This window comes from Lepidochelys olivacea, assembly GCF_965140295.1.
Source record: "Lepidochelys olivacea isolate rLepOli2 genome assembly, chromosome: 1".
Taxonomy (NCBI): Eukaryota; Metazoa; Chordata; order Testudines; family Cheloniidae; genus Lepidochelys; species Lepidochelys olivacea.
In genome coordinates, this window is record NC_140411.1 from 250,320,385 (window position 1) to 250,345,125 (window position 24,741).

A 24,741-nucleotide genomic window follows, 5' to 3' on the forward strand; every position below is an offset into this window, starting at 1 on the left:
GTTTCCCCTTCTCTAGACCTCCTAGTCTTAGGGCAACATGTAGAACAATGGGAAGCAATGGTCTGAAACGGAGCAAAGGGGTTATCTAGGCTAGATGTCAGGAATAGTTTCATAATTAGTGAAAATCAGCATGGAAGAATCTCCACCTGGGAAGTAGTAGAATCTTTTTCATCACCCATTTCAGCCTGGAGAAGTCTATGAAGGGCAGAGTATAGAGTGGAGAAGCTTTCAATCAGTCCTATCCATTTCTTTACCTCCCTACTGAAAGACGGCATGAGTATATGTACATCATTATGGCTTGCTGAGGGGAGAGGCTTCTACGTATCCCCTTTACAAGGGAAAATGAAGGGATGCTGATTTCTTAGAACTTCAGGCACCCTCTAGATGCAGAGGGGTGTTTGGAATCCAGGTTTAGCCAAGAGTTATGCATAGGTTAGATCAAGCATTTTATTGCAGATCTCCTCTCTAGGTTTTGCAGAGAATGGTTTAAAGGACAAGATTTGAGAAATCAAGGCAACTTCTAATATACAAAACAATGCTGCCAGACCTGGCCTGAGTGCTGGGTGTGCAACCTGAGCCTGGTCAGGTTACAGTATGAAAGTAGTGCACTGTGCTAGTGTTAAGCAATTCAGCACAGGACGTATGTCCATTCAAGGCTTGAGTGTATTAACGAGAGCAGAGGTAATGGTGTTTTACCCCTCTAACTCCCTGGTTGTTTTGTATAGCAATAGGAATATTACTCTGAACCTGGAATTTAAGATTTAAAAAACTTTATCCACATCCCCAGCTGCTGTGAATCAGCATAGTACCATTCTGGCAGCCAAGGAGTTGGTTCTTTATTTCCTTAAGAATAGGAGGAGGAGGAACTTTAGACTGACCATGGAGAACATTCATTTCCTAGCTTGCATCTGTTGACCTAAATGGACAATTGAAGGAGATCTGGATTGCCCTTGGTCTTTAGTATCTACAGTGAGTTAGTGTACCACTTGTGACACTCCCCTATGGACATAGTAGCATTAGGGAGGTTCAGTTGTGGCTGATAATTCAGCATAAAGCCTCTTCTCCCACAATGAATGTATTTGTTTACAACACTTCTCACCACTCCCATCTACCCAAAATTACTCTAGCACCATCATGTCTGTTTTAAAGTGTCTTTCTTACACTGTTATTTTTGAAAGATCACCATTGTATCTCCTTTTAAAGACAACATTACAAGAACTAGGAAAGGGCTTGAACAAACAGATTCTGTTTCCACTGAAACATTTCTCTACCTACGCAGACTAGACTTCAGAATAGTTCTAGTCTAATCAATAGAGGGATATTCTGCATTAGCAGCACTGTGGTGTACATGGAAGCCAACACAAGACCATTATGTCCTTTCCAAGAATTATTTATCTCCTGTCTGAGCATTTTCTTATCTGAGAAAAATACAAGCCCCCAAAAAAACAACAACCCATCTCCCTTCCCTTTATTTCCCCTTCAGCAATGGACTTCAATTTTCTGGGTACCCCAAGACAACTTTTCCTTCTCAGTGTATTTGGGTATGAGATAGAGAGTTAAAACATTCTCATACTTAACCTGAAAACTCCAGCCAGAAGGGGCTGGGGCCTTCCCTTACTGCAGGCCCTGTTTATCCAGTCAAACCTCCACAGATTGAGATGTTTTCTGCTTCTGGAGGAAATACAAGGAAGTTTGTACAAGTGTGTCATGTCCAGCCAGATTCCTTTCGTTCATCTGTTTGCTACTGTTGACATTACAAATCTTGTACTGCCTCACACCAAGCACAATATAAAGTCAATGATATTTAACAAAATACCCCTTCTAAATTCACATTTACTAGAGCAGGAAAGACTGGGTCAGGAATTTGGTGTATTCACTGTAAGCACACTACAAATAAGAGTTCTTTTCAGGGCTTTGAAATGAATAGTTTCTTGTGGGGGGGATCATCATTTTTGGGATTTGCAAGAGGACTAAAGAATCATGTGCTCAGCTTGATGAAAAAGAAAGAAAGAGAGAGGGGGAGAGAGACACACACACACAGAGCTCTTTAAGTGGTGGTTTCCACATTACACTCAAGCAGAAGAGACCATATGCAAAAGTAAAACCTCCATTAGACAATTTTTTTTTAAATGCCCAAGTAATCTCCGCCTCCCAACCAGCCTTTTCACTTGATCTTGAGAATGCTGTGTTTGTGCTGCTTTGCTGTGGAAATTATTCTGATATCACAAATTCAATGCTACGGCTTCACTGCAAGATCAAACATGATGGTGAGCGGACATGCAGCATTCAATCTGAGGTAGCAATGTGCCCGCACTGCACAGTTTTGACCCAGTTTTAAAAACTCTACAAGTCAGGAATGTTCTGATCTTTGTTTTATATAGACTGCACATTAAGACTCAGAAATAGGATTCATTTTGGATCCTGCGTGCTCTTCTCCCCTCCCACCCTGCCCCAAATAAAAAATTAAAGTGTTCAGCTCACATGGTTTGGGCCTATCAGTAACTTAAACAGAACTATCCTTCAGCTGTTGGCAAGGGTGACAAGGAAAGTTTGAAGAGACAAATGAAATGTAACTTCATTCATGTTTTAATTCTGATGTTCTGGAAAGTCTCCATTACAATGAAAGCCCTTTTAGAACTAGGTGTTTTTGGACACAGCCCCACAATATTGAGTTGAATATATGCCACTATGGTTTATTTTCAATATTCATCATTGAAGGGATACTCCGGATGGTCACGCCACCTGTGAAGAGAATGCAGATAAAGAGTCTTCACTACAAAAGCTATTACATACGGCAACACCAGATGCTAGCACTAGTTATACAGTGCCTAGCACAACAGGCTCCAGACCGGGTTGAGGTCTCTGCCTGCTACTGTAATAAAATGCTACTGGGGTAACCCAAATAGGCTTAAGAAAAGAAGATAGTAGAGTCCTTCAGCTAAGCTTTGACGCTTACAGAGCGAAAGCGATCGAAAGCTATTCATTGACCTATCTGAAGAGCTCTGGGGCAGGATGTGTGTGTTAGTTAAGTTCCGGGTGGACTGGTATTCACACCACGCAAGTCAGCACTGGAACTGACACAGCTTTGTGGGCAGACTCAGGAAGCCAGAGACTTACCAGGCAGGGGGGGGGGAAATAAATTGGTGGTTCCCTCTAGGTGAGATATGAGGCACATTAGTGTCGGGCAAACTTTCCCTGCCTTGTTGCTAGAGACTTCAGACCTATGTTAAACCCTCTTCATGCAAAACATTCTACGCAGGTTTCAGAAAACGGGTAAATCTGCAGGTTTTCCTACTTCTGCAGGGGAAAAGAAATGCCACTGTTTGTTTGATGGATGCCATATGGCTAGAATGCTCCTCAGCTGGAGTCCCAGTACTGGCTAAACTTAGAGGAAAGTCAGAAAACAGCAGCTCTGAAAAAAAGATGCATTTCTTTAGCTCAGGTTGTTTGAGCTGGCATGGATGGGTCTGCTCTGGTTTGGCCTTTTTTCCATGAGTCTTTTGCATCCAAGCTAACCTTAGCTGTCCCCTTTAATGAAATTGCAGTAACTCAGCATGGGTGTGGATACCCTATTTAGTTATTTTATAGCATTCATGTTTCAGTGGTCACAAGGAGCCTTTGAATGACCTAATTAAGGTGAAGGGAAAGTTCATGTATGTTAGTGCAATTGTTTTATGTCCATCAGACTACAGACTCAATTGCAAGACTTCATACTTCATATAAGTTGTGTATGTCTAGGAAAAGTAAAGATCTAGGAATGCCATAAAATGCAGACATGGTCCCAGAGCCAAATGTAGGCAAGTGCAAATGTCTTCCACATTTCCCTCTTTAGTCCCAGAAAACCTGGAGGCTACACTACACTTCCAGTCTTCTGGCTAACTAAGCAGATATTATAGGTGGTTTCTGAAATAAAGTAGGTTATAATGAAGATGTAGGCCAGCACTTCCTGTCAGTAAAAACAAACGGTCGTGTGAAACACTGCTGAGGGCATCATGGCAGCTGTGTTATTTATCTGCACCATTAGCGTATAATCAGTAAAGCTGGATAAAAACTGGAATTTGTCCCATGGGAAGGGATATTGACTTTTTTCCTTCCGACTTAAGGATGAAATTCGCAGAATGGAAAGTTCCAAACATTTCAATTCAGTAATGTTAAGACATTTTGTTTGGACTTTTTCAACCAAAATGAAACCTTGACATTCCCAGATTGAAAAAACTAGTTTGTTGAACGAAATCAAGATGTTTTGTTTCAGCTTGGGTTGCATTAATCTGGTCCCCCTGAGTAGCCATAGTGCCTCATGGTTTCCATTTTTTTCTGGGTTGGGCTCCCCACATCTCATGATATACTGTGGTCATGCTGCACTGCTACTGGTTCAATGAAAGCAGGGACAGTGCATCATAGGAGATGTAGTTCAGCCAAGGAGCCTGGCTCAAAGGGGAGAATGTGGGGGGATAAGACACCTGAACTTTAACTCCCATGAGGCACTATAGCACATCAGGCTGACAGATCAGCTGACCTGAAACATTTAGGTTTCCCACTGGAAAACATACAAAATTCAGCAAGATCAGTTTTTTCTGAAGACAGTTTAGATTTCAGATACTGCATTGTTTGTCAAACATGTTGATGTAAAATTCCACTGTAGTTAACATGGGTAAGCTTTGGTAACTAATAAGATAATGCTATCAAAATGAAATGTACTTGTACACAACTCCATTCTAGTTTAAAGCTGGAAAAACCACAGGAAAGTCAAAAACGTTTGTTCATTCATACCTGCAATAGTGGAATATTTCCCCACAAATACATTAAGTATATTTTCATTTTACTGTTTGATCTTTTCACACAGGAACTGACAACCTGGATCAGACCAGACAATGTCCTTTCTGACAGGGGCTGGTCCAGATGCTTAACACAGTGTTCTAACACCTTCTTAAGAAGATCCAGTGTCATCTGCCCCACACAAATTAGGCAAAATTGTGTTCTAACAATTTGAGATTGGCTTAAACAGTGGAGCATAAGGCTTAACATCTCCTCCCAAAAGCTGATAATTATGACAACTCTCTATATTCTAGTTATCCATATAAAGTGTCCACTCCCTTTTTGAGTCTTGCTAAGTTTTTGGCCTTTGACTTCCTGTGGCAATGAATTCCACAGTCTAATGATGTGTTATGTGAAAGAGTATTTCCTTTATTAGTTTTAAATTTACTACCTTTAAACTTAATTGAATATCCTCCCTCTTCTCAACATTCTCCCCCTTCCCATGGGCATCGAACTTCCCTACATGAAGATATTTATGAATTCCAGCCAAGATTCACTTTTCACAAGCAGAGTCTGAATTATAAATTCGAAATATCTGCAGGTTAGGAATTTTAGCTAAGAAATCCAAACAGTTTCTAGTATCAAGAACATAATAATTTTAGATAATTTTTAAATAGAAAAAGACAATCATTAAAAACATATTGCAAGTTGATCACTTGGCTATCCCCAGATTCACTGAATGAATAAACAAACATAATTATAGATTACAACCACCTTGCTGAGATTTTAGTGCATCTTCAACCTAATTCACCTTTCCTATCGTCTATAGTCCATCACCTTTTAGGTAGCTAAGTAAACTGGTCCATTTGTTCCTGTTGGACTTCGCTAACCATAGATAAAGGCAGGAAAAAAGCTGTTAATACTCTAGAGTTGCTGCAATCCTAGAATTTTTAGACCTTTTGTCCCAGCACAGCCATCAGGAGACACGAGAGCTAATCTAAGAAGGTGGAGAGGGATACACCAAAATTAATGCCTTTGTTGCTTTAGGTAACATAGTGAGTGTCCTGAAAAGGGATCAGCATACAGTATAGCCATAGGCTGGACATGCTCTTGTACTAGAAAATGGATAGTCTTATTTTCAGCCAAACTTGGAGCCCTAAGAGAAGTGCTTTAGGATGCTTCAGGATCAAAGGCACTATACAAATGTCAAGTGTTAGTACTATGCACACGATAGGAATTTGAGATTCAGCTCCAGCATTCACCTGTAACAGATAACACTATCCTGGACGAACCTTATGGAATTAAGATAAATCTTTGTGACAGGGTCGGGCCAGATGGCTATAGGAGAGTAATAATTTTTTTTCCCAGGGGAGAGCACGAACGCAGTCCCCCACTACCACAAATTATGCAGTCGAGTTTCCCGCATTTGGGGAAATCGCATGGGTCAGCACACCCGCAGTGCAATGGATGAGCCTTGCCCTGGGAAAACCACCTTCGTGATCATGGTATCTCCCCTGCCATGTAAGTATAGTAATAGAAGGCAGATATATAAGCCCCAGGCTAAGTAGGTCCCTTTTCCCTGGGTAAGGTAACAGAACAATCAGGAACCTTCTGGAGACAATTAAGACAGGCTGATTAGAACACCTGCAGCCAATCAAGGAGCTGCTAAAATCAATTAAGGCAGGCTAATCAGGGCACCTGGGTTTTAAAAAGGAGCTCACTTCAGTTTGTGGTGTGCGTGTGAGGAGCTGGGAGTATGAGGCGCTAGGAGCTGAGAGTGAGAATGTGGACAGTTGGAGGACTGAGGTGTACAAGCATTATCAGACACCAGGAGGACACCACACTATGTACAAGCATTATCAGACACCACACTATGGTGAGGATAAAGAAGGTGTTGGGAGGAGGCCATGGGGAAGTAGCCCAGGGAGTTGTAGCTGTCGCACAGCTGTTCCAGGAGGCACTCTAGACAGCTGCATTCCACAGGGCCCTGGGCTGGAACCCGGAGTAGAGGGCTGGTCCGAGTTCCCCCCAAACCTCCCAACTCCTGGTCAGACATAGGAGGAGTCGACCTGGACTGTGAATTCAGAAAAACGGCCACGCTGAGGGCTGCCGTGAAGCTCCAAGACAAGCAAATCCACCAATAAGTGCAAGACCCACCAAGGTAGAGCAGGAACTTTGGCACATCTTATTGAATTAAATTAATGCCTCTGGGGTCCATTGTATTAAAAGTGCATTATTTATGTGTTATTGCGGACTTGTATGCAACTTCTCTAGGAGATGTGATTAATGCAATCTCTGAGAAGTATTAGGAATTTCAGCAGGACTTCTTGGGAGAACATATATTAAGCAGATTGTCTAGGAAATACTTTGGGTGAAGGGAATGACAGTGATTCACACCCCTTTTGAAGCTTTGGCTTGGGCAGAAAACCACTGTCTGGCTGATTAGGTAATCGCAGTCTCCTCAAAGGCCCAAACTGGGTAAATGAATTATTCCATATCACGAGGGTGCTTGTTCTGAGCTGAAACTGTGATGAACTTGTGACCACAGGAAAAACCCCTGGGTAGGGTTTGAATGACTAAATCACCAACCAGAGCTCATGGTAAAGTTGAGGTGACTGCTGAGAAGGTAAAGAAATTATGTGCATGCTGACTAGTTTAAGAATTAAGTGTGCTTGCTTAGAAATAGCTGTGTGGTAGCTGAACTGTGGCAATTACACTGTGTACCATCTCTGAAGAGAAGGCAAAATAGCTTGCTTAGGCAGCCTGCTGTTTGCTGAAGATAATCACAAGGAAGGCAGGGGACTATTCAGCATAGAAATATCCCAGTCAGAAGGGAGAGACAAAAACATGTGTTTCCACCTGTCAAACAATAAGATTTGTGGAAGTAACATGCGTAAGTTCATCTGCCCACTCTCGACCTGCAGTTTACAGATCATGAGCCAGCACTCATCCTATTCAATATGGAAAGTGTTTGGAAAAGTTTGATTGCTAAATATATTACAGTAGGACATGAGCTGAACAGTAAATCATGCAATAAGATTTGGAAGGCAGTTAGTCTCTCACAGGAAGCAACACCCGTTGGAACTTTTACGAGTAAACAGAACAGGACTCTAGGAAAGTGTGGTGGTGGCAGAGCGGTGGGATCATTTTGAACCAGAAGAACAAACTTCAGGATATTAAAAGGACTTTTTTCTTCTTTTGGCTGCTTGGAAAGCAGGGAGGGTTTGGTTTTTTGTTTTTTTTTTTTTATTAAAAGGACACCTTTTTTTAGCTGAGAGCAGCTGGAGGTTCTCTCTCTCTCTCTCTCTCTTCTCTGCCTCAGGGCAGAGTAGTCAAGCTACAGCAAGGGTATTCACAAGCTGGGTTGTTGTTTTTTAGCTGAGAGCAGCTGGAGGTTTTTTGTTTTTTCTCTTGTCTGCCTCAGGGCAGAGTAGTTAAGCTAGAGCAAGGGAATTCACAAGCTGGGTTCTTTCTTTCTTTCTTTCTAGCTAGCTAGCTAGCTCGCTCGCTCTCGGGTTAGGCTAAGCTAAGCGCAGGGAGGCTAAGATGACAGAAAGTGATGTCCAAAAGAAACTAGATTTAGCCAGATTGGAAGCTGAAGAAAGAAAGAAGGAACATGAAAGACAACTGGAATTAAAACATGGAGATTGATGCACAAGTGGCCAGAGAAAAAACTGCTAGGGAGGAGAGAGAAAGAGAGAGGAAGCATAAACTGGAGGTGATAAAGTTAAAAGGACAAAACCCTTCAGCAAGTGGCTCCACCTCCCCAAAAATCCACAAATGGGAACGACTATGTCCACAGTATGATAAATCCAGTGATATTGTTGAATATTTCATCACCTTTGAAAGACTGTGCACCCTCCATGCGATTCCTGAAGATCACAAGATGACCACATTGGTCACAAAATTGACTGGAAGAGCTCTGGACATATTCAACAAGATGCCTATTGAGGATGCTTCTGACTATGGCAAATTTAAGGATTTGGTTTTGAAGCAATTTTAAATTACACCTGAAATTTACAGAGTGAAATTTAGAGCCCTTAAGAGAAGGGCTGGACTAAGTAACATGGTTTATGTAAACCAGATGAAGGATCTGTTCGATAAATGGGTCAAAGGAAGGGGTGTAACTAGCTTTGAAAGGAATGTGTGATTTGGTTGTCCAGGAGCAGTTCCTGACTAATGAGCAATGATGATGTAAAACAGTGTTTATGGGATAAGAAAATGGATTCAGCAGAATGTCTTGCTTCTTATGCTGATCAATACAAGCAGTCCCAGACCACCAGAGAGGCGGAGCAAATCGGAACAAACCGGGTGGAGGTAGCAGAGAGGAACAACCCTGGTCGCAGTTTGGGGGGATACCAGAAGGGGCACCCTGAGACCACCCCATATCCCCGGGTGCAGCCCAAGGCTCCAACTACACCCCAAGGAAAACCCCAGACACCTTATCGTCCCACCACAGCATTCTCCAGCAACCCACCTCGCCCCAGTGACCAGTCAGCTGGGTGACATTTTAAATGTAACGAGCTGGGGCATGTAAAGACCAACTGCCCCAAGAACCCTAACAGATTGCAGTTCATTGCACCGGGGTCACACCAAAGGTCCTCAGGCCCAGATGACTCCCAGATACCCTCAGAGCAAAGGGAAACTGTGAGTGTGGGTGGGAAGAAGGTTATCGCGTGGAGGGACACTGGAGCACAAGTGTCAGCTATCCACCAATCCCTAGTGGACCCCAAATTCATCAACCCAGAGGCCCAAGTGATGATTCAACCTTTCAAGGCAACCTCTTTTGACTTGCCTACAGCCAAGTTGCCTGTCCAATACAAGGGCTGGTCAAGAATGTGGACTTTTGCAGTCTATAAAGATTATCCCATTCCCATGCTGCTCGGGGAAGACTTGGCCAACCATGTGAAGCTAGCCAAGAGGGTGGGAATTGTCAGCCACAGCCAGGCTAAGCAAGCCTTCATACCTAGCTCTGTTCCTGAGCCTTCTACAAGGGCCCAGTCTGTGTTACCAGAGACCCAGACTGAGGTGGTGGAACCGGAGCCCACCTCAACGTCTGCAACAGCAGTAGTGGATCCAGTCCCAGAACCGGCAGAGCAACCAGCACCAGAACCATTGGCAGCACTGAATCCAGCATTTACAACCCAGTCAGCAACTCTAACACCAGAGGACACCACCAAGCCCGCACTGGTAGCAGCAGCTAAACCTGCGCAAGAGGCTCAACCGGAGCCTGAAACCCAACATAGTGCACCAGCGGAGAGCGGTTCACAGTCAGCAGAAACAGCCCTATTACCCACATCGCTTCCAGAAGGACCAAGCCCAAGTCCACAATCCAGTGCAGAACTGATGTCTCCAGCATCAAGGGAACAGTTCCAGGCTGAGCAGGAAGCAGATGAAAGCTCCAGGGAGCTTGGATGGCAGCATGGAACAACCCACCACCTCTCAGCTCTTCTAATAGATTCCAGTTTGTGGTAGAAAGAGGAGTTTTATAGAAGGAAACTCTTTTGGGTAGGCACCAGGAAGACTGGCATCCTCAAAGACAGTCGGTAATTCCAACTAAGTACTGGATAAAGCTCTTGAGCTTAGCCCACAATCATCCTAGTGGCCATGCTAGGGTGAACAGGACCAAAGACCGTTTGGGGAAATCATTCCACTGGGAGACAATGGGCAAGAACATTTCTACCTATGTCCAGTCTTGTGAGGTGTGCCAAAGAGTGGGGAAAACCCCAAGACCAGGTCAAAGTCCGTCTCCAGCCGCTCCCCATCATTGAGTTTCCATTTCAGCAAGTAGCTGTGGATATTCTGGGTCGTTTTCCAAAAAAGACACCCAGAGGAAAGCAGTACCTACTGACTTTCATGGATTTTGCCACCTGATGGCCAGAAGCAGTAGCTCTAAGCAACACCAGGGCTAAAAGTGTGTGCCAGACATTAACAGACAGACATTTTTGCAAGGGTAGGTTGGCCCTCCGACAACCTTATGGATTCGGGAACTAATTTTCTGGCAGGAACCATGAAAAGCCTTTAGGAAGCTCATGGGGTGAACCACTTGGTTGCCACCCCTTACCACCATCAAAAAAATGGCCTGCTGGAGAAGTTTAATGGAACTTTGGGGGCCATAGTATGTAAATTCGTAAATGAGCACTCCAATGATTGAGACCTAGTGCTGCAGCAGTTGCTCTTTGCCTACAGAGCTGTACCACGTCCCAGTTTAGGGTTTTCACCATTTGAACTTGTGTATGGCCGCAAGGTTAAGGGGTCATTACAGTTGATGAAACAACAATGGGAGGGGTTTACGCCTTCTCCACGAACTAACATTCTGGACTTTGTAAACAACCTACAAAACACCCTCCGAGACTCTTTAGCCCTTGCTAGAGAAAACCTAACAGATCCTCAGGAAGAGCAAAAGACCTGGTATGATAAACATGCCAGAGAGCATTCCTTCAAAGTCGGGGACTGGGTCATGGTCTTGACGGCGCTCCAGGCCCATAAGATGGAAGCATGGTGGGAAGGGCCATTTGCGGTCCAAGAGCTCCTGGGAGCTGTTAACTATCTCATAGCATCCCCCATCTCAAACCTAAAGCCTAAAGTGTACCATGTTAATTCTCTAAAGCCTTTTTATTCCAGAGAATTAAAGTTTTGTCAGTTTACAGCCCAGGGAGGAGATGACGCTGAGTGGCCTGAAGGTGTCTACTATGAAGGAAAAAGTGACAGTGGCATGGAAGAGGTGAACCTCTCCATGACCCTTGGACATCTGCAGCGACAGCAAATCAAGGAGCTGTGCACTAGCTTCACGTCGATGTTCTCAGCCACCCCAGGATGGACCGAACGGTCATACCACTCCATTGACACAGGTAATGCTCGCCCAATTAGAGCCCAACCTTACCGGTTGTCTCCTCGAGCCAAAACTGCTAAAGAACAGGATATCCAGGACATGCTACAGATGGGTGTAATCCACCCCTCTAACAGTGCATGGGCATCTCCAGTGGTTCTAGTTCCCAAACCAGATGGGGAGATACGCTTTAGCGTGGACTACCATAAACTAAATGCTGTAACTCGCCCAGACAACTATCCAATGCCATGCACAGATGAGCTATTGGAGAAACTGGGACATGCCCAGTTCATCTCTACCTTAGACTTAACCAAGGGGTACTGGCAAGTACTGCTGGATGAATCCGCCAAGGAAAGGTCAGCCTTTATCACCCATGTAGGGCTGTATGAATTTAATGTGCTCCCTTTCAGGCTGCGAAATGCACCCAGCACTTTCCAAAAACTTGTAGATAGTCTCCTAGCAGGATTGGGAGAATCTGCAGTCATCTACCTTGATGATGTGGCCATCTTTTCTGATTCATGGGCAGAACACATGGAGCATCTGCAAAAAGTCTTCAAGCGCATAAGGGAGGCAGGACTAACTATTAAGGCTAAGAAGTGTCAAATAGGCCTAAACAGAGTGACTTACCTTGGACACCAGGTGGGTCAAGGAACTATCAACCCCCTACAGGCCAAAGTGGATGCTATCCGAAAGTGGCCTGTCCCAAAGTCAAAGAAACAGGTCCAATCCTTCTTAGGCTTGGCCGGATATTACAGGTGATTTCTACCGCAATACAGCCAAATCGCCGCCCCACTGACAGACCTAACCAAAAAGAAACAGCCAAATGCTGTTCAGTGGACCGAAGAGTGTCAGAAGGCCTTTAACCAGCTTAAAGCGACACTCATGTCTGACCCTGTGCTAAGGGCCCCAGACTTTGACAAACCTTTCCTAGTAACCACAGATGCATCCGAGCATGGTGTGGGAGCAGTTTTAATGCAGGAAGGACCGGATCAAGAATTCCATCCTGTCATGTTTCTCAGCAAAAACACTGTCTGAGAGGGAACGCCACTGGTCAATCAGCGAAAAGGAATGTTACGCCATTGTGTACGTGCTGGAAAAGCTACGCCCATACATTTGGGGACGGCGTTTCCACCTGCATACCGACCATGCTGCGCTGAAGTGACTTCACACCATCAAGGACGATAACAAAAAACTTCTTTGTGGGAGTTTAGCTCTCCAAGATTTTTATTTTGAAATAGAACAGATTTCAGGAGCTTCTAACAAAGTGGCTGATGCACTCTCCCGTGAAAGTTTCCCAGAATCAACTGGTTAAAATCATACTTGAAATGTGGAAAATATTGTTAATTTTTATATAAACAATAGTATATCTAAAGGTGCATGTGTCTTATTAATTCTGTTTTCTCCTAGAGCTCCAGGAAGAAATCACAGCCAGTGTGGAGCAGGCTGTCCAGCACGGTCTATGATTTGGGGGGGCGTGTCATAAGCATACAGCCAAGGATAGTATAAAATCCCTCCTTTACCTGTAAAGAGTTAAGAAACTCAGATAACCTGGTTGGCACCTGACCAAAAGGACCAATAAGGGGAGAAGATACTTTCAAATCTGTGGGGGAAGAGTTTTGTTTTGGGCTTTTGTTGTTCTCTCTGGCGACAAAGAGAGAGAGACCAACCAAGTAATCCAGCTCCTACTGAATGATACATCTAAAATGACAGAAATAGTAAGTAATAGCAAGGAAATGTGTTAGAGTATCTTTTGTTTTAGCTTGTGAATTTTCCCTATACTAAGAGCAAGGTTTATTCCTGTTCTTTTGTAACTTTAAAGTTTTGCCTAGAGGGGAATCCTCTGTGTTTTAAATCTTATTACCCTGTAAAATTATTTTCCATCCTGATTTTACAGAGGTGTTTCTTTTACTTTTTTTCTTTATAATAAAGGTTCTGTTTTTAAGAATCCAATTGGGGCTTTTAGTGTCCTAAAAACCCAAAGGGTCTGGTCTGTGCTCACCTTGTTTACTTTCAAGCCTCCTCAGGAAAGGGGGTGAAGGGGCTTGCGGGGGATATTTTGGGGAAACAGGAACTCCAAGTGGTCCTTTTCCTAAATCTTTGTCTAACTCACTTGGTGGTGGCAGCAATACCGTTCGAAGGACAAGAAAGAATTTGTGCCTTGGGGACGTTTTTAACTAAGCTGGTAGAAATAAGCTTAGGGGGTCTTTCATGTGGGGTTCCCACATCTGTACCCTAGAGTTCAGACTGGGGAGGGAACCCTGACACCACTCAAGAGAGGCAACATGTGGGGAGCCAGAAGCCTAAGAATGGATGCCCTTACTGCACCACTAAGGGGAAATACAGGTGCAGTTGCCTTGAACTGTGACACCGCTGATATGAGGAAAACAATGGCAGTGCAGCAGAGGCAAGAGACAGTACTCCACTCCTAGGAGTCAGTGACAATTGTTGAGTGATTCCTTTTACTGAGTGAGCTCCACAGCATGCTCCTTAGCTGTCTGGGACAGTCACCACCACTTGAGGAAAGAGGGGAGAGAGTTTTGAAACAGAGATGGAACTGAGCCAAATACCACCTACCTACCCCTTGACCTAGGAGGCTGTTCAGACTCTGAACCATATGCAAATGTTGCAAATTTTGAAGTTTTACAAGTCATCTTATGTGCTGAACCACTAGACCTGAACACCCCTACGCTTTGATGTTTGAAATTCAGATGCCCTTTTATCACCGTAAGAGAACCTCTTGAAATAAGGTAGATGTGATTGTATATGGAAGTGTTGACATGGCAGGGTTTACATTAAGAACCCAGCACTGTTCAGGAGCCTCCATTCACTTGCTCTAGGGCTGGGATTCAGCTTGGACTTACATCAGCATCTCCACGTAACGGGTGTTTTTATTCAGGGCTTCAATGTCCTTCATTTCCTTGCCAGTGAGTGAGAAGTCAAAAATCTAGGGAAAAAGAGGAGATTAGGAGTAATCCGCAGCAAGGGAGATTCAGTGTTACTTGATCTCTCACTGTTGCACTACTACACATGGGAGCACTAGTGTAGACCGGCTGCTGGAATTTTAGCCTGCTCAGAATAGGTCTAGATGACACTGATGAAGAGTCCAGTGTCCTGTCCATACTAGCTTCCCCTCTATTGCACCATCACCAAGTGATAGAAATGATGGTGAGTAAGAGTCAACATAGAAAAGGTTTCCGGGATGGTTAAGCCTCCTCTCTGCCTCAGGAGAGAAGGGGAAGATGTTCTAAGCAGGGGTCAGCAATATCAGTGGAGCAGAGACAAATCTATAACTTACCTGGAAGTTTTCTTTGATCCGCTGTGGATGGAAGCTTTTGGGAATGACCACCACCCCTCGTTGGATGTTGAAGCGCAGAACAACCTGTGCTGCCGTCTTGTTGTATTTTTCCCCAATGGCATTCAGGACAGGGTCCTTCAGTAAAGGAGGGGAAGACACATTTACCCTTAAATTGGGGGGGGAAAAAAAAGGAAAAAGAAGGGTGTTTTATTTTGATTCTGGAATATTTAAAGAAAAGAGGCAGAGAGCAGAAATCTGAAGCAAAAACTGATTCAGACAATCTGTTATGAAATGAAGATTAATTCTAAATGCATCAGTTATCACCATGTTTATACGGTTTTCCCACTGCCTCTGTCAAACAATAAGATTTGTGGAAGTAACATGCGTAAGTTCATCTGCCCACTCTCGACCTGCAGTTTACAGATCATGAGCCAGCACTCATCCTATTCAATATGGAAAGTGTTTGGAAAAGTTTGATTGTCAAATATATTACAGTAGTACATGAGCTGAACAGTAAATCATGCAATAAGATTTGGAAGGCAGTTAGTCTCTCACAGGAAGCAACACCCGTTGGAACTTTTACAAGTAAACAGAACAGGACTCTAGGAAAATGTACCAAGGGGATCAGTCCTACATGAGCAGAGAGATGGACTGGGTGATCTAATAAGTTGTCCACCTCTAACCTCTGATCAGGTTCAAAGCGTACAGGCATCTTCTAGCCTTTGGGAAGCCTGATACTGTACCTTTGTTTCCTGATAATCCTGATCTGCTTCTGAGTCAGGTATTAAACAGCCCAGATCAAGTTATCATGGGATCAGTTGTGTGGAGAAGAGAGGAGAGATGTTCCTCATGACTTCTAGGAAGAGTTCTACTTGTTTTCCACTGGGTAGGTCCTCTGTTCTGTTTGGTGCCCTAAACGATCTAGTGTTTGCCCACCATGCAGCTACTCATTTCATAGCTCTATATTATAGTTGCCTCTCTTCTGGCCAACTGTATGGGGCTGACTCACTGACATTCCCTATTGACAGAGCAAGGCAAGGAGATCACTTCAGAGGGTTAGTCAGTGCTGCCTATGTCTACACTGCAGCTGGGAGCAAGCCTCCCAGCACAAGTCAAGAGACATATGCCAGCACACTAAAAAACAGTGCAGCTCCAGTGGAGAATTGGGCAAGCCACTTGCGCTCAGACCCAGGGGGTTGGGTGGTCTTACGTCAGAGCTGGAATGTCCACACTGCTAATTTTAGTGCGCTAACTTCAGTCCATCTACCCAGGCTGTGAGGATTGCTCTCAGCTGCAGTGTAGACGTACCCTGTATAGCCTGCTGGCCTTAGGAATACTGGAAATCACATTTTGGATTCCCAGGTTAGAGCTGAGAAGCTACATCTTAGTAAAAGGGATGGTGAGGTAGATTTACCCAAATTCCAAATTAAGAACTTTGGCTTCTCTGAAGCATGTTTCCAAAAAGAGGAGAAGCCCAGCTTCAAATGCTCATACTTGCCTCACTGGAGGATAGCAAGCATTTGGGAGAAGCCATAATATTACTTTTTGCTGGATCTCTGTGGGGAGACTTGCAACTCTCTAGTAGCAATGTTCACCGCACAAGTGAGGCTAGTATGAAGACTTACCACGTTTCATCCCTTGCGGTTCCTAGTGGACTGTACCCAACAATGACAATGTCATGTTGTCTACAAAATTCTAAGAGCTTGGGCTGGGTGAAATATGGGTGGCATTCAACCTACATGAATGAAACAGAAGGAGCAATTAAATTAAATAGTGACAGATACTGAATAATGTCTTGACATCTCTTTCTGCATGTTTGACCAATTATAATCTCAGATGAATTAGAGATTGTAGGGGAAAATGTTTTAAGAAAATGGAACCTTTTACCCCCTAGATTAATCATTCAAATCCAGGCCATCCTGGTGGTGGCAGGTCATCCTGACCTTCCCAGGGGAAAGACTGTGACAGGAGCTGTGGAAATAATTGATTTTTCACTTTGCTGGCCATATCAAAAAGAGTGTGTTCCGGATCAACCCAAAAGAAACTTTGAAACTTTTGATTCACTGAGAAGTTGACCTGAAACAAAACACTTCATTTTTCTAAGCTTTTCGAGTTTTTAAAATGAAAAGTAGTTTTGATTTGGGGGAAAAAATGTTTAATTTCAAATGTGTCCAAATGAGAAGTTTAGAGTTTTAGAATTTTAGGTTTGATCTAAACAATTCTGCAAATTCAACATGAATTCTAATATTCTGGTTGACCCCAAATCTGCATTTTTCAGCTAAAGATGTATCAGCTGAAAAGCTTCACCCAGCTCCAATGATGACAGACCTTGAGCCATGTCCAGGCAAGAGGGGGGGGAAAAAATCAAGATATACAGTAGTCTAAGAGGAATGTGGACCTCCTTTTTGGGAAACAATTCAGACCGTTTAACACCTTTGCAATTCATGATTGTAATTACATGGGGGGAAATTTGCCTTCTCCCCAGTGGATAGATGGCAAACAAGATATGGAAGAGAGATTGGGAGCATGAGGGTAACTGTTGACCTGACTCACCAGCCTTTATGTTCTGCCCAACACTTATGTATAGCCATCTGAATAGAGATCTATGCCAGGAGGCAGGAGCATCTTGGCTACCTGATGATTGTATTTTTCTCTTCTCTTTGTAGCCAGAATGATGGCTGCTTCCATCTTAGTTTCCCTCCAGAAAGTTGGTGACAGCTTATGCCATCAGCAGAAAATTGAGGGAAATAAATAAATAAAACCCACATTTTTTTGTATGGACTGCTGCAAACCTCTGCCTTTCCAGGCTGCAGCTATTCTGTACTATCACCCACAGTGAGTTTTTCTGGCTATGTGTTCAAATTTCTCGGAGATCCATTCCTGAGGTATACAAGCAGCTTGCTCTTATAATAAGTTCCTGAAGTTGATACAAACCCCTAAGAATTGCTTTTTTTTTTTAAATCAGAACCTTCTTCCTTGCATCTTCATTAGGCCCAGACAGAGGGTAGTATTGATGTACTCTTGGAGGGGGGGGAAATGGAGTCAGACAATCCAGCCAGAAGCAGTTATGGTGTTTAGTGCTTGTTTGATAACTTGATCTTTAATGCTGGTGGTGGGAAAAAGTATTAGAATGACAGCCACAGAGGCAAGGAAACTCCTGCGTAGCCAAAGAACAGGTACAAGGACAGTGGCAGACTTCCCCAATACTACCTTGTCAGTGTCCCTCCAAGGCCAACTTCAGAGGGTGAAAGGATAGTTTCCTCTTTTTCCCATACAATCTTTGGCCTCTCTTCTGATGCTGCTAACAAGGATATCTATTAGCACTAATCACGATATCAGTCACTGGACATCTCTAACACCATCTCTCCAGCTCCAAATCAGAAGCCACCCTAACCACCACCAGATGCTAATGACTTGTATCCAGACCAGCTACTTAGAAATAAATGGTTGTGGACCCCGTTGTCATGATTTTACTTAGACTTGACCATTGACTTCAGTGGCAAGTTTAGCTTAAGCTGATGGCATGACATGGTCTTATTGCTAAGTTAGTTCTTTGGTCTAGTACCTCCACAGAATTACCTGTGGAAAGGACATAGAAAAGAGTGCCTTAGATTCTTGGCTTGTTGTAGTTTCTTAGAGATCGTTCCTTATAGCAGACACATAAAGCACAATATCCCATATGCTATAGGGCTGGGCTCTAATTGTTTTAAATGAGGTAACTGATGGCTGGTTAGCCTGTTGGGAACTTTCTTGGATCACTTGAGTACATGGCTGAATCCTTTTGATCATGTCTGCAGTGACAAGGATTCATACAGCCCTTAAAACTCATACACCATGGGACAAACTCAGGTTTTCAAGCACTGGAGAGGGATCTGGAAGGAAATGGATGTTCCCAGCAAATTTGGATATTTATATTGAGTGTAGAGTGAAAAATCAGTCATGCTCACTCTTAAGAAGGAAAGTTTGGCTTTCAATGTTTGGCGGTATGGTGGATAGCTTACTACCTGCAGTAGGTCATCTGTGCAGAAGTATTTGTAGTCCCTCTGAGCACCGTACCACAGTGCCAGTTTCAGGTAGAGTTAGGGTTCTGCTTAGGATCATACCTGATTGCTGACAGGTTTGTGCTTGAGCCCTGGCTTATTCAGAATCATTTCCAGCTGCCTGCGGTTGAAGTTGGACACTCCAATAGATTTTGCCAAGCCGGCATCTTTACATGCTTCCAAAGCCTGCAAAGATAGCAACGGGGAGCTAAGAAAGCCTCAATAGAAACCTTCCAGCGGAGGAAAGTAAGCATTATTAGCTAGGTGAAATATACTTTACTCGGGACTCTGTCTAGAGAGTTAAGTGTGCATGCTTTACAGGAAAGGCCTTTACTTTGGAGGGACTAGCACTCCTGTTGATGCTTTGTTCCTATTCTAAACTCAATTCTCATGCAGCCATAGATTTTCAGAAGACCAAACCAAGGCACCTCAGATTTCAATGTTACTTCATACTAGGGTAGAATTTTCCCAGGAAGCAGAGCAAATCAGAAGAAACATTTGAGATACAGCACTTATACATTTCACATGTTCATTTCCAGAGTTTTATTTCAAATTTTAGAGGGACTGCCACACTGCTCCAGCTTTAGGGGTGGGGAAAGGGAGACAACATCTGAACAAGAGATAGCTTCTCTTCCCTGTCACTTTCTGAATTACCCCAGCTATTATTTCAGCTGTGCAAGTGTTAGTCCAGGCTCTCCTCCTGCCAGAGTCTACAGTTAAGTCATAATTTTATGCCAAAGTGTTGCCATGAAATTGTGCATCACAAAAATCAGCATTAAGACTTCATTGCAAAATGAAGCGGGAGGAGAAGATGGGGCTGAGAGGAATACAGGATTTGCATTTCAAACCAATATAGCTATGCAGTTAAGGAAGCTTATACAAACAAGGTAAACATACAATAATTCCTTCATTAAGTATCCTCTGATACTCTGCTTTTAGTTGATGCCATGCTTCATTAACAGGAGAAGAGTATCTTTACTTAGAGATACTCCTCTCTCCCAAAACCCCTCTGATGAATGCAGTGGCTATTCAGTGGTGCAATGAAGCAGAGTTACAGTAGACTCTACTCTTGTCTCCAACATCTGGGTACTGAATGTCCTGCTTGTCAGTTTTATTATCCTTTTCTGATTTAAATGAATAGGGGAATTAGGGAAGCAAAAGGCTCCATTTATTTTATGGCCTCTGGCTGGCCTCTTCTTGTCATATGATTTTCATCATTCAACAGTGAGGCAACAAGAATAGCCACAATCCTGGCTGCTGAAGCCACACTGAAACAATTAAATTACTCCAGGGAGGAGTTTAGCTGGCTGTATATAGACTGATCCTAATATTTACAGGCAGCGATGACCCCTTCTCAGCGGCAGCAGCTGGGTTTTTCCTGCCTATTGTTACTGAGGCTGTCATGTTACACTAGAGCCTTACAATAAGAAACAGATTGAGGGTAACAAGCTGCAGGGACTGAACAGAGAAAGTTTGACAGATGTTTTTCTTTCATGTTTAAGTGAATTTGACTTGTGAATCTGAGGAACTAACAGCACGGGCTCAGGCCAAGCATATCGTGAGCAGCTATTCTGGAAGTTACCCACACAACTGTGTTCCATGGAAGCACCCCCTCTCTTATTCCAGCCCTGGGAGCCCACCTCAGAATTTTGCCATTGTGTCCAAATCTTGACCAACAGCAGCTCATGCTAAGCCAGTGCAGGGCATCACTATGCAACTTTTGCCAGTGTAGATTCAATTTGGACATGTAGCACCCTGGGCTATTTCCGTCTCTTGAGGAGAGATGGCTGCTTGTGCTGAGTAAATTGTTAAAAGCCACATGGCTTATTCATAGATTCATAGATACTAAGGTCAGAAGGGACCATTATGATCATCTACTCTGACCTCCTGCACAACGCAGGTCACAGAATCTCACTCACCCACTCCTGTGAAAAACCTGTCACCTATGTCTGAGCTATTGAAGTCCTCAAATCGTGGTTTAAAGACTTCAAGGAGCAGAGAATCCTCCAGCAAGTGACCCGTGCCCCATGCTACAGAGGAAGGTGAAAAACCTCCAGGGCCTCTTCCAATCTGCCCTGGAGGAAAATTCCTTCCCGACCCCAAATATGGCGATCAGCTAAACCCTGAGCATATGGGCAAGATTCACCAGCCAGATACCCAAGAAGAATTCTCTGTAGTAACTCAGATCCCACCCCATCTAACATCCCATCACAGGCCATTGGGCCTATTTACCATGAATATTTAAAGATCAATTAATTTCCAAAATCATGTTATAGGATGTGCAAAAGTGAGGACTAGACTGAGATCCAGACTCCCTTTTACCTGTGGTGTAAGAAAAAAAGTGTGGTGTCTAGATGTGACTAAGGATGGGTTGTATATTGCCCTGTCCCCTTTACTTGAACCAAAGTTTCTACTTCTAAGTAAGGGCAGGTTTGAGATATTTAAAAGGTGGGAACCTTGAAAGGCACAGCCCATTGACAATTCAGAATTCAGCACCTCTATGCAGTTCTACTACCCTCTAAAGCAGTGGTTCTCAACCAGGGGTATGCATACCCCGGAGGGTACGCAGAGGTCTTCCAGGGGGTACAGCAACTCATCTACATATTTGCCTAGTTTTACAGTGTAGTTACATAAAAAGCAGTAGCCAAGTCAGTACAAACTAAAATTTCATACATACAATGACTTAATACTGCTCTATATACTATACACTGAAATGTAAGTACAATATTTATATTCCAATTGATTTATTATATGGTAAAAATGAGAAAGTAAGCAATTTTTCCATAATAGTGTGCTGTGACAATTCTGTATTTTTGTCTGATTTTGTAAGCAAGTAGTTTAAGTGAGGTGAAACTACTGAAAGGTGTACAGTAGTCTGGAAAGGTTGAGAGCCACTGTTCTAAAGTCCTCGTAATTAAAAGAAATGTTGAATACCCTTATGGTAACTTATACCCCAGAACAGAGGGAGAGTTATTTTTTGTGAGGCAACATAATTTTCTATCCTACCTTGAAACTACATCTTCTGTTACCAAGAAGGAGCTAGTCATATGTTACCAAGGACCACTATCTCCTCCATCTCTTTGAAAGTAGTAAGACTTGAAAGGCTACAACTGCAATGAACGTGGTGGTCTCTGAGAGCCCACAACAAACTAGTCGAACAGTTCCAGAAGCCCCAACTAATCCAAGACAAGTGCAATGTCTTGATCAGGGAGTGTGAAAAGGCATTTCTAAAAACATTTTTGGATACATCTACATGTAAATAAAGTCAGTTTCAGAGTAGCAGCCATGTTAGTCTGTATTTGCAAAAAGAAAAGGAGTACGTGGCACTTTAGCGACTAACCAATTTATTTGAGCAAAGCTTTCGTGGGCTACAGCTCACTTCATTGGATGCAAAGTGTGATTTTAGCACGTGTTGGCATATGTGCTAGCTTTCTTTTTGCTGGTAGTAAAGACATGTTGGCATTGGCTAGCAGCCCAAGACAGCCACCCATAGTCCTCAGCAGGCTCATACTGGGCTGCTAGCCCAAGCTGACATCTTCACTTTTGTTATCTGTATGAGCTAGATTAAAGCTATCACAGGCGCGCCTGTCTGCGCTAGTCACACCTTCATTTGCTGCATAGCTGTACCCTCAGAGTCTGCTTAATGCTGGTGGAATGAGACACCCCTGCACACAGAAGTCCCTTTATCCAGGGAGTCAGTAGCACGGTCAGTGGAAATGCAAGTTTACCTACATTGCCTTGTCAAGGTTCCTCAGCCAGAGTGCAGAGGAGCCACTTTCCCAGATGTGATGGCGTTTAAATGCATAGGAATGTTACAACTGCGTACCTCCCAAGTAGCACATAAGTTTGTCTCATGGTAGATATATTTTCCATTTTCATCTCTCGGGTAGATTGCATCTCCAGGCTGAAAGAACAAAGTCATAGTTTTCAGCTTCCACTACTCAGAACGGAGGTTTTACACATACTCTCTACATTTATCAGTGGACAAAAATCCAGAGGCTTTCTAAACACACCAAGTTCAAAAGGTTATTCATATTGCGCTTGCCACATCCTCCCTTCATCTACCAGCACTTTGATGCTATAATCATTAAGTGCACTTCCTGAAATATTCCCCTCATATGGCTATGCAGTAAAAAGTTCCATTTGATTTGTGCCATGATCCTGGAGGTTGCAAGAGGGGATGGCTTTCCGGAGTCTAATCGCCTATTTCCCAGATATTCCATTGTGGCAGCCAAACATTTCCACATGGCTAGACTATTGCAAAAGCCCAATTCCCCTCCAATGCTGCTTGCTTGTGCTATTTACCATTCAGGGACACTGAAGAGCAATGCAAGTTAAACATCTGATATTGCAAGACAATCTTGCAGGACCAACTCCCAGTGATGCTAATGAGAGTTGTATGCATTGGACACCTGGCAGGATGTGCCAAGAATCTTTCAGGATCATGCCCCAAGTTCTCCTATCTCCCTTGATACCCCAGAGAGCACTTTAAGGATGCTTGCAAGCATCCGTAGGCCTGGTACATAAGTGCACCACTTTCTCTCATTTGCTGATCAATTTGTTGCTACTACAGGCAGTATATTTTAAAATGTCAATCATTCATCGGATATTAGTTTCACTTTGTTTCCTTAAATGCCTTTTGTGGTGTCTGGTAGCTGATCTGACTTCAGATGGCCATAGTTCAAAAAGTGCGGGGTGACGTGTCGACAGGGTAATTCCTCAGGAATACGCAGCTGTGACTAATGTGCTCAGTGACTGGCGCCACCACATTCAACACATGCAACTGCAAGACATTTTAGGGTGAAAATGAACCTTAGTACAACAAAGCATCCTCACATTTCAGAGATTGGAGCATGAAGTGGAGTTAAGTGTAGGTTTTTTTGCCTCAAAAATGAGACCATTCCTTAAAGCAAGGCCCAAGAGACAGGCCTATTACTATTATTAATTCTTACTATGTCTTATTAGAAGAACCTTGCACTGTCAGGAAAAAGTAAGATGGCATTTAGGTCTTTTCCATCTTAAATTGGGTGAGAGCGAGAGAAGAGTAGAGAGGGGTTTGGAGTTCTTTATGAACATGGGATCCTAGCCAAAACTTTTCAGGATTCTGCAACATCCTACTCCAAAATTTGGCGTCTTCTATAGGGATCATTACAAAGGTAAGGGTTGTTGCAAAGCAGGTGTGGACTTCCAGCCAACTCAGAGTTTATGGGTTGGATCTGGATCCAGGAGTTTGGTTTTAGGGCCATCTCTCATTAGATAGAAAGGGAATGTTTAACTTGGGATCACCTCCAAATTCCTTTGCTCCTAGTATTAATATTCTAGACAGCAAAGAAAAAGAAAGGCTCAAAGAAACAGCAAGATCCAGAGTGCCCTCCTGTGCATTTCCACAAGGTTTATAACATCCTTTATAACAACATCTACATGGAGCTGCTGTAGGAAGTTAAGATGCCAGTGTCTGAAAAACCCATAGTAGGCAGATGGTACTCCTCTCTACATTCCCTTGATCATTGATGCAAATAGGACCATCTCACAGCTACCTGCATTCCAGAGAAAGCATCTAGATGAAAGATCTGGCTGAATATGAACCAGACAAGATGGAGGCAATGCTGATGGGAAGAGGCAGACAGTTTGGAAAATGAAGCAATTGTGGTTACTAGACCTTCAGAGACTTCTTCCCATGAGTACAAGAAATGCTTTTTTCCACCTACAATTTGTCCATCTTAAATAGACCCGCCCACTCATTTCCAGAAGAAATAAGGTCTCGAGATCTCACTGCCTTCAGAGCTAAGGGTCAAACCCACTTTAACTTGGCAATAAAAAAG

The 24,741-nt window shown here is 43.4% G+C and overlaps 1 protein-coding gene across 2 annotated transcripts in view; it reads right to left on the reverse strand.

Moving 5' to 3' along the window:
* Positions 1-2,568: 2,568 nt before the first annotated feature.
* AKR1D1 (aldo-keto reductase family 1 member D1) overlaps positions 2,569-24,741 on the reverse strand; it is a 54,659-nt gene continuing 32,486 nt past the window's right edge. The window contains exons 4-9 of one of the 2 annotated variants that reach the window (XM_084617428.1): positions 22,746-22,823; positions 18,983-19,105; positions 16,505-16,614; positions 14,880-15,045; positions 14,446-14,528; positions 2,569-2,742 (exon numbers count right to left, since the gene is read on the reverse strand). In XM_084617428.1, the coding sequence (XP_084473554.1) occupies positions 2,700-2,742; positions 14,446-14,528; positions 14,880-15,045; positions 16,505-16,614; positions 18,983-19,105; positions 22,746-22,823 (603 nt within the window). In that variant the 3' untranslated portion in view covers positions 2,569-2,699. The remainder of the gene's footprint in view (positions 2,743-14,445; positions 14,529-14,879; positions 15,046-16,504; positions 16,615-18,982; positions 19,106-22,745; positions 22,824-24,741) is intronic. The other variant, XM_084617429.1, reaches the window with a different exon arrangement.